Genomic DNA, 10,447 nt, shown 5'->3' on the forward strand with positions numbered 1-10,447 from the left:
CGCTTGCTAAAAAATGTGTATAAATTGGCCATGGGATCGGATCCCCGGTGATTTGGCAGCGTAATAAATGTCGTCTCGCCAATACGGCCATGGTTGGCGCTGACTCTTATCAACAACCCTCTCTTGTTCTTTTTCTTGCCCCTCACTCTTCATGTATCTTTTTCTTTATTATTATTAACTCTGCAGCAACAGTTCTGTCAGGTGGCTTATACAACTTATACAGCATACACTCGCTCCTGTTGTACTGGCGACAATGCTCAGGATTTGCCTTTGAATCTCTTCTTGAATTGCGCTTTCCCAGTTTCAGCACGTCTATCATACAGCCTAATATATAAGTTATATATCTATTGTCCCGCAAGATGTTCAAGCAGCTACCAGTAGGAGGATCTGTCCCTCCAGAAACTGACCATGTATGTTTGTATAAAGAATACGTGAAGCTATATGATCCAATGGCCTGAATTTATCTATCTACTATTATTTCAGAAGACTTTCAGTCATGGATTCCCTCCTGTTCTGTGTTGTGTGCCTTCAGAATGAGTCATTTTTATATGTGCTCTAGTTGGTTGGGTGCAAACAAGAGGACAGTCAAATCACACTTGATAAATAGAAAAAATATGAAATCCCCATCTTCTACTCTGATTACCCAAAATGCAGTTCTAGTTCTATGCTAACATAACAAATCTAGGCTGTGAGTGTCTCGCTCCCAACATGGAGAGCAAACGTGGGGTACGAAGAAGGGGAAAAATGGGTAACTGATGCCATGGAAAGTGGCTACCCACGCTTCTTCATCCACAAGAGCATCCAGGCGTTAGTTGCGGAAGTCGTCCGTCGCTTTGGTACGCCGGGGGAGGATTCTGCTACGTTATTCCCGTCTCGTAAGACTGCAGAACGGTGTTACCAGTTCATGGCTTCACGGTTACCAGCTGAGGAGGCGCAGAAGGTTCACATTATTAGTCTTCAACCGTCAAAGCAGAGAGAACCCCGCGCAGATGAGGGCGGTGTTGCTAAAGTGGATCTGAATATCACATCACCGCTGTTTTGTGTATTATACCCGGCTGCACACAGGAGCGTTGCAAAGGAGGTATGGCAACACACTGGTGACGGGATATCGAGCCGGCGAAGTGAATTCTGTCTAAAGGCGCTTGAAGATGGATATTTGATTGAAGAGAGCCTGCAGGCGCAACGAGACGAACGTACTATTCAACGGCCCAAAAAGGGCCCTAAGCGCTATCAGCGGAACGGGTCCATGGGCAACATTAGCAAGGACTCGACGCCGTCGCAGCCGCAAACGAAACCGCAAAAAAGCGAAATCCCCTCTTCGAAGGAGTTTGACATGTTCATCGAAGAGCGATTTGGCCGTAACTTGAGCGCTGCACATGCCAATAATGCCAAGCTCGCTGTTCGAAGGCGGATTGCGGGCTCGCTGACTTGCGATGGTGAGCTCAGCGAAGCGCTGCAGTCCGCGTCGTCAGATGGACGAATTGCTGGGTTGACGGAGCAACACGTCTTCCTCTATCCTACGGGCATGAGTGCGATCTTCAACTCCCATCGTATGCTAATGGCTGCCCGGTCCCCGATGAAGAGCATTTGCTTCGGCTTCCCTTATGTCGATACGCTGAAGATATTACAGAAATGGGGCCCTGGTGTTCAATTTTACGGGCATGCGTCATCCGAGGAGCTAGATGATCTTCAGAAACGATTGGAATCAGGGGAGCGGTTCCTGGCGCTCTTCACCGAATTCCCTGGGAATCCGCTGCTGATGGCGCCTGATCTCGAGCGCATTCGAAATCTAGCGACGAAATATGACTTCGCGGTGGTTGTGGATGAGTCTGTGGGCAACTTCATCAACGTCAATGTTCTCCCCTATGCCGATGTGGTTGTGAGCAGCTTGACGAAGGTTTTCAGTGGAGACAGCAATGTCATGGGGGGCAGTGCTGTGTTTAATCCGCATGGACAATATTACCAGAAGTTGAAGACGGTGCTTGAGGCAGAGTACGAAGATAACTACTGGGGTGAAGACGCTATTTTCCTCGAGAGAAACAGCCGCGATTTCGTATCGAGGATTGAGCGCATTAATGCTGCTACAGAGGAAATCACTGCACAGTTAAAAGCGTCGCCTTTGAGTATGTACTGCTTCGAAGATACCTAGCGAGATTTCAACCTATGGAGAACAAAATGGAGCATATGCAGTTTACTAACAGCTATTTCAACAGTCAAGGATATATTCTACCCAAAATACAACCCAACTCGACCGTTCTACGACAAATGCAAGAACCCCAACGGAGGGTACGGGGGTTTGTTCTCCATAACATTCCATTCGAAAGAACAGGCGGTTGCCTTTTACGACTCCTTTGAAGTCATGAAAGGTCCTAGCTTGGGAACGAACTTTACCCTCAGGTATTTTCCATTCCGTACCTCTGGAAAAAGTACTATACTAACATGGAACCTCCTCCAAAAAGTTCCCCTTATGTTATCCTAGCCCATTACGGTGAATTGGAATGGGTGAGTCATTTTCATCTACCCCTTTTCACATTAGTTACCTCTTTACTTCTGGATCTCTTCAAGCAACCAAAAACAAGCCACTCACATACACCCTTCAGGCAAATTCACTAGGCGTCCCGACAGAGTTAATAAGAACGAGCATCGGGCTGGAGGACCCCACAGACTTGCGGGCTCGTGTCGAGCGTGCCCTTGCAGCGGCAGCGCAGGTGTCGAGGGAGTCATGAAATAATATAGTGGATTGCTACGTATGACCTCTCCTAGGATTTTCTTGCATTTATGAGTGGGAAAGTGGGAGGCCAGGGGAAGAGACAGGAGCTGAAGCATGTCAGGGGAAAGGAGTCCTACACGAAATGGAGTGATTTTCTCTTCTTCTTTTCCTATCGCCCTGAACTCCTCTCCTCCGAACACGACAGTTGTCGCTCGTCTGGGTAGGATCAGGCGCGGTTTCATGCAGTACATATCCTCGGTCAGATTTTGTTTTACTATCGTGGAAGGCGAATATGTCTAGGTATATATATATAGTCTAAGGGGCTTTCTTGGAAAGATGGGCAACTGAGGACGACTCAACTCGACTCGTATATTGGATAGAATCATGAGTGGTATATACATCACCAATTGTGAGTGTTTTCCGTTCCTTTAATTACCCCCCTTTTTCCCCTTCCACAAAAATCAACCAAGTAGGAGGGGGATTAAAGATGGGAAAGAGAATGGAAAGATAAAATACAATTTCCTAGGTTTAGAGGGATTACTAGGAAATAGGAGCACTAGGACATAATTTCAACAATATTTAAATGTTATGATGCATGGCATCGGATCCGCGATATTCTCGATAACCGCTTTGATTTCGATCTGTCGGATTTCATATTGTTCACGGTCAAGATGATAGCGTAATGATAGTAACCGTAACTGGTGATAATAATATGTGCTATACTATAGTTACTGAGATGGCGAGGGCTCCTAATGCCAGCCAATCAAACCATCGCTTGGTTGACGCGGTGTTTAGTTTCTCCGATCCTTACAAGGAAATTGACTTCTCCAACCTATTATGTATACAAGTCACGACATTCAACATACGCTCTTTATATGCAGCCTTGAAAGATCATTGTACGCTCTGCACAACAGAAAATTAATACCAAAATAGAGCAACTAACGATCAGAAAAAAAACATCCACAAATACAATGCCCATTGATCGAGCGTCATGGAGAAACGTTTGGCTATATGAGGCTTCTACTGGCAATTTACTGGGAGGGACTCATCAAAACGGCTCACTGATAGGAGCGAATCTCTTGTCGATTCTAGATGGAGTTCTTCTTGCCGTCATCGATGATCAGTGGAGTGTGAAGCATCGAAATTCTGGGATTACGATCAGCCAAACAAATGCAGCCCTTCAGCCTCACGAATACGACATTTACTGTCAAAGTAGATCGTCACTTTTTTCACACAAAGCAAACAAACACGGTTACTAAGTGTTGAGTCTCCGTTCAGGCACTGGTCGCTTGAACAATGAACCGTGGGTCGCTCGACTCATTAGTCATAGTGTATCCGGTGAAGTGGATGCATTTCGTGATGGTGTCCGCGCGCGCGATGGAAAGTGTGTGATTTCTGGGATTGTGAACGTTCGTGCTCCGTGGAATACGTGGTCTGGCTTTGAAGCAGCCCATATATTTCCACTGGCCTGTGAAAATGTCTGCATGGAGTTCAATTACGGGCGGTGGATTATAGACATGGACTGCACAACTGGAGTCTCAGGAATCAATTCCATTCAACATGGATTGTTGCTGCGGGCTGTTTTACACTTGGACGTTGATAATTATTTGTTTTCAATCAACCCGGATGTACGCAAGTACCTCTGCAGCAGGACTAAATTTAGCCGCTCACTAACAAACCTATGAGAGGACGGCTATAAAACCACCTATTTTGGTCCAGATCCGTTCGGACTGGATGGCAGGACCCTGGATCCTGTTTGCCGTAACCCACAAGACCCCCATTGTGTCTCTGGTGCACTGTTGCGTTGGCATTTCCGATAGGCAGTTCTAGCGAACATGCGAGGTGCGGGTGAATCAATATTCGAGCATGATTTCCCACCGGGCACGGATGTGTGGGCTGAGTTGCGAAATGAACCTGAACCCTATGGAAAGCGGCGTTCTGAGATGGAGCTGTCTTCCAGACTAAGGAATATTTCACCTAAATCAACCTGACAGAGTAAGAACAGCATACGCTAGCTACAGAAACGCCGAACATAACTTCCCGCATGTAACCACTAATATTTCCGAAGTCTATCATTCGCCTATGCCATGAGCTTTAAAAAAGAAGTAGAATGCAGACACACCGAAATACTGTAGTAGGTAGGTTTTTTCTACCTGCTATTATCGCGTTACAAATGATTGATTTGTCGTGCTGACTGTCCGATAACATATTTCGGACACAGTCCTGAACCCTCTTTTGAGGCGCCCCGTTACGTTATGGTTGCAGGGCTGGATAGGTCAGCAGAACGGTTTTATACCGGTATCGGTCGTCGTACTCGGTAGGTCTGGGTTCTAGCAAACCTTCGAGTTCGCTTGAAACCCCGTGCGTCTCCCGTCAGCCAATGCAGCCCATCGTCATCCGGACCGTCAAATGGGAGTGCTTCGATATGGGCAGGCTGATGATGCTCCTGAGGACAAAGCCGCGAGGTGACAGAGATATTACGCCTAGCCTGCTGGGAAGACGTTGCGTTGCCTGGAGAAGAGACCCTGGTGAAATCCCTTTTTCTGAAACCTCTCGCACGGGAGGCTGGTCAAGATTATGTATATTTCCTCTCAGAAAGAGTTCCATTCCCAGGCCTGGTCTGTTTCTTTCTATTCAGCGAGTGTCGGAGCCATAATGATTGCTGCTGTACATGGTAAATCAAACTTTCGTTCACCGTTGTTCCGTTCTGAACCAACAACATTTGACAAGATTCGCAAAATTTTGTACCGGATCTTTTCCCTTCACTTGGAGGATCACCGTTTTCATCGATGATCGAGCGAAGGATACCAGCCACGGGATTGCTGCATCTGAATAGGAATTGGAATTGAACCGTCCAACACAAAGAAAGTGCCGCTGCTCTGGCCAACAAGCTTTCAGCGGTCAAGAGAACTGGTGGAAGAGAAGAAGGTTAAACAAAGCTAAGGTAGTTATTGTAGGTACATTACATGTACATATATGAGGCGCATCGGGGCATCATGGCCTGGAAAAGCCATGATGTGGACCCACTAGTGCATGAGCTCCGAACTCCTATATCCCTTATTTCTATGGAATCCCGATAGGCCGATGGGAGTCGAGGATGGATTTACCTTACAAATATAGGGGATCTTTCCCCAGTTGAATCCTCCAAAAACCTGTCCATATATACCGTACGATACACGCGCTTTTGCCTGTTTACATACGCGTAATCACTCAGAACCTTCTTTAATCACGTTTAGAGCCTAGGGCAGAAGCTCTGCCCGCTACTACCCCGCTTCAGCTCCGAGCGACTGATCACTGCTATATTATTCGAGGTTAGGTAGCCTTCTAGAAACTATGATCTGGCATAAACCTCCAGATTCTAGTCAGAGGCTTCACACAATGGTGGCACCCCTTCTCCAAGCAGCGTTATTTTGATCTAGGTCAACACCTCAGCTTATAGACGGATCACTCCGTGGCTACTACTATTTTGCACTAACGCACTCCCTAATGTTTCCATGAAGCTCAAGCATGTTGCTATTCGCCAAATGGCTACTTCAGTGTATTCAAGAGTGTGCACTGGTGGCCCTGATGTCAACTTGAATCAGCACAAAAGATAGTCCAGCTGATGGACTAACCAAGCCCCTTGGACTGCAGAAATACCAGCGTTTTGTGGAGTTTCTCAAAGGATAAATAAAATAAATAAATAGATAGATAGATATATAGATAGATAGTAGAAAAAAGACGGCTGCTCAATTTAGCTAGCTAGCTTGAACATGATTCCTAAAAGATTTGGAATGCGAAATATATGGTCTTGGGTTAAATTCGAATTTGCAAGGATTTCTCCTGGGGGAATCAGAAAAAAAAAAAAAAAAAAGATAGAAAGCAAAATAGAAAATCGTAGATGCCAAAGCAAGACAAACAACAGAGATAGTTCGAAGGAACTACGCAAGAGAACTGGAACCAAAGAAGGGCAGAAAGACGTATGCCAAAATAAAAGGGAAAGAAAGAAAGAAAAAGAAACAAACGAAATAAACCTCCCAGAATGTTCTGCTTATCATGAAGAAAGGCTATGGGAAAATTACAGCAAAGTCAGTGTTACAAATTTCCCGAAAACCAATACGTCGGAAATGAAAAGGTAAGAGACAACTCCTATCTACCCACCTCTTGATTAAAATCGTTGAATAAAAAGAGAAGCAAAAGTAGTAAGAGATGAGACCAGAAAAATATGGGAAAAAGGACCAAAAAAATACAAACCAAATATACAAAGGAGCATCATCCCTCTTAACGTGTGGGTGGGTGAGAGGATATGACTACTTGAAGGGACGATCATATGTCCCATCGTCGTTCCCAACGGCACTCATGGGTTGACTGCGGAATCCACCAAAATCGCCGGAACCAGTCCGTCGGAGAGCCTGCCGCATGGTTTCAACATTCAACTCACCACCAAAAGTGCCAGGAGGGGGACTATGGCCGCAGAGCCGGGGGCTCCCGGCCACCCAACCCCCGCGATTAGGAGAGTTATCCAACCCCTTTGTAGAAGGCGATACGCTTGTTGGCGGCGATGTACCGAAACCGTGGGACGAGACCGGAGAGCGTACTGGAGATGGAGAGCGGTTCTGCGCAGCGAACAAGGCAGCGTTAGTCGAGAGACCCGCCATGTACATAGAATCGCGGTTTGAAGCATGGTCTGTTTCAGCATGTTCGCCGTTGACAACGTCAGCGAATGATACGAAGCTTAGGCGCCTGATGTCAGATGGGTCCAACCCGCCGTAATTTGAAACCGAATCTTCCGCGTCAGGGGGTAAATGTGGGTTGAGATCTTCATGCCAAGACGACGTCACTGCCTGTTCAGGTTGGCCGCCAGTCACGCTGAGCGAGGCAGGCTGGTGGAAGTTATGAGTGATGATTTCAACAGAGTCTGGATCGAGACGCTCGTCGGTCAAAGCAGCAGATGAGGCGCCAAGGATTGGGGGGATGTGGTTTTCTGTCATGATATGTGAGGGTATAGATGGGGAAGCTTGGGCTGGTGCGAAATCTTCCTGGACACTCCGTTCGAAAATTTGCGAGGAAGCAGGCGAGTGAAGGCGAGGAGAAGCAGAACGGAATCCGCGATTAGGAGATGATGGAGACATGTAGGGATTTCTCGCACGATGTGGAGATGCAGATGGTTGAGTAGAGCTGAGAGAATTTAGAGGGGAAACAGGTCGCATGGTGGTTATGGGATTTGGGATGTTGGATGGCCGCTGTTGCGATTCGCTTTTGTCAACTGCGCTGGATTCGACAGACTTCTTAGATTTGAGTCGCCATTCATTATTTTCTTCGCTATTCGTTGTGTCCGACTTCTTTGCCTCTGTCGAATGAATGCCTGGTTTGGTATGTTGATGTTGTTCCTCCTGCTGTAACTCTTGCTGCGGTTCAGATACAGATGGAGTTGCTGGGATCTCGTTGACAGGAGCGGTAACATGTGGTTTCGTGAAATCCGACGTCTTGTCGGCTGAAGAATTTACAGCTGCCATGACTGCTTGGTGGGTCGAAGGGAGGGAAGATTCGAGTTATAATATTATTATGAAGGAATCCGATCAAAAAATAGAGTCCACCTTAGACTTTGAGCAAAAGGGAAAATTCCGATAAAGAGTCTCGGGCTGGGCGAGTTAGAAGACAAAGTGCAGCTGAGTGTGATTAGGTTGGGAGAAAGTTCCCCACTCCAGCGGCAGACCAAGGGGGAAAATCGGTGCTTTATCCGAAGATACAAGATAAGGAGGGTAGTTGAAAAGGGACAGTGTGGAATATATATATATATATATATAAGGATGTTGTCTGTAGGCAGAGAGATATTTTAAGAAGAGGCAAAAAACGGGAGTTGGTGGCTTGGACGAGAGCCTTGGTGCCCTGTAAGCTGGGGGGTGTTGGAGTTGGTGAGACAGTTCGGAATAATAGAGGTGGTGGTCGGACTCAGCAACAAGAGCGTTGGGGGCTTGGTATCGAGTACATCAACGACGTCATGTTAGGTTAGGCGAGGTGGCAGGCAGGCTACATGGATGGGATGGGAGAGCGGGAATAAGGGAGGAAACTCGACGGACGATGTGGAGAAAGAGGATGAGACGGATACGTATGGGCATGAGAATGAAAGAGTGAGAAAGGAGATGGAGATGGAGATCGAAGTTGTGGAAGATGAAGATGAAGATGAAGATGAAGTTGAAGCTGAAGTTGGAGCTGGAAAAAGTTGAAGTTGAAGCGCGACAAGTTGCGGCTGACACAGTTACCGCTTGCCTGTAACGGGGCTGTACTGTACTGTACTGCGTTACGGTATATTACTAGTAACACAGCGACTCAAGGGCTGACAACGCAAGATACGGTATTGTAACATTAACAACTTTGCTCTAGGAACCAAAAAGTCCCCAACGAAGAGCGACAGAATGACAATGCTATTCTTACGTATGCAAACAAATATAAATTTTAATATGCTATTTTATTATTGCTTCTATGTATGTGCTCTCCGTACCTAATTCCGGGAAACCAAAAATAATTACAGTGTCAATGAGTGTTGGTTGGCGGGATTACTCGTCGGAATAACCACCATACGGGAAGAACATAGGGTTAATTTACGGTGATTACACTGTGGATCCACCATTCCACCCATGTCATGTGTCACTGATTGTAACACATGTTCCATTATTATATTCAGTGACACATCACTGAATATTAAATGTCAAGATGATATTAAGATGACATAGAACTTTTTAATATTATCATGATACTACTCAGTAACTGTATAATTAATAGATATTATTATCAGAATATTACTAAGATATTATAAGATACTGTATACTATTCTGTCAGTGAAATTAATATATTATTAAACTAATTATCTATTACTCAGCTACTATTTATTAACTATTTATTTAAAGAAATAAGATATCTTAATTATAATATAAATATCTTATTATCTAAAACTTATATACTAAATAATTATTATTTTTATTACTATTCTGTATTAGAATATTATATAATACTGTCTTATTATTATTATTATTATTATTCTTCAATTATAGATGTATGCAGTCAGAGACTATGACATCTACCTGAGAACTTTAGTTCTCAGGGTTTTTTCTATGTCTGTAAAGTTAACTATTATACATTCATCAATTTCAGATATACAAAATCAAAAAATTCCAGCTCAGAATACAAAAACTGTTTACAAATTGCAGTGTTTTAATATCTTTTGATACTTTGAAATCATTTGACAATATCATGATAAAAGAAAAGAGAAAAAGAACACAGTCTCAAAGATAGACATATTAAATAGATAGATAGAAAGAAATTGAAAGAAAAAGATAAAGAAAAAGATAAAGTAAAGAGAGACTATAATAAAATAAATTATTAAAAGAGAGTATATAGCTGTTTTAACAGACTATATCTGATTGATTTTCTCCTCTTTATATTCAGATAATTCTGAATTTAGTCATTTTCTTATAGCTGCTTGAGTTTCTGATAGAAAGTCTATTAAGTATTTAATTCCTGTCTCAGTTGAGAATAAGAATCTTATATTTAATTAATTTAGATCATACTTCTCTTTCAATCTGACTCTGAGACTATTGTATAATGCACAGTGCATTACAATATACTCAGAATTCTCATTTATATTACAGAATAAGCATTCTATTGAGTTAAATCTATCATCAAATCTTTATATATAAGATTTGAAATAGTCATATTCTAGTTTCAGCTATATTATAGATGAGAATATTTTCTTTTTAT

General features: G+C 43.9%; 3 protein-coding genes across 3 annotated transcripts; 2 read left to right on the forward strand and 1 right to left on the reverse strand.

Moving 5' to 3' along the window:
* The first annotated feature begins 74 nt into the window (after positions 1-74).
* On the forward strand, positions 75-3,514 carry BDBG_05073 (cystathionine gamma-synthase). The gene is made up of 5 exons (XM_002624258.2): positions 75-410; positions 686-2,123; positions 2,214-2,397; positions 2,460-2,502; positions 2,601-3,514. Exons 1-5 carry the CDS (start codon positions 360-362, stop codon positions 2,724-2,726), a joined length of 1,842 nt encoding a protein of 613 aa, XP_002624304.1. The 5' UTR covers positions 75-359; the 3' UTR covers positions 2,727-3,514.
* Positions 3,515-3,606: 92 nt separating this feature from the next.
* BDBG_05074 (uncharacterized protein) lies at positions 3,607-6,392 on the forward strand. The gene is made up of 4 exons (XM_031721972.1): positions 3,607-3,922; positions 3,989-4,338; positions 4,430-4,848; positions 4,932-6,392. Exons 1-3 carry the CDS (start codon positions 3,682-3,684, stop codon positions 4,538-4,540), a joined length of 702 nt encoding a protein of 233 aa, XP_031578733.1. The 5' UTR covers positions 3,607-3,681; the 3' UTR covers positions 4,541-4,848; positions 4,932-6,392.
* Positions 6,357-8,996, reverse strand: BDBG_05076 (uncharacterized protein). Its single transcript, XM_002624261.2, has one exon. The coding sequence runs from the start codon at positions 8,203-8,205 to the stop codon at positions 7,000-7,002; it is 1,206 nt and encodes a 401-aa protein (XP_002624307.1). The 5' UTR covers positions 8,206-8,996; the 3' UTR covers positions 6,357-6,999.
* Positions 8,997-10,447: the final 1,451 nt, after the last annotated feature.

The sequence above is a fragment of the Blastomyces gilchristii genome (assembly GCF_000003855.2).
Source record: "Blastomyces gilchristii SLH14081 genomic scaffold supercont1.10, whole genome shotgun sequence".
Classification (NCBI taxonomy): Eukaryota; Fungi; Ascomycota; class Eurotiomycetes; order Onygenales; family Ajellomycetaceae; genus Blastomyces; species Blastomyces gilchristii.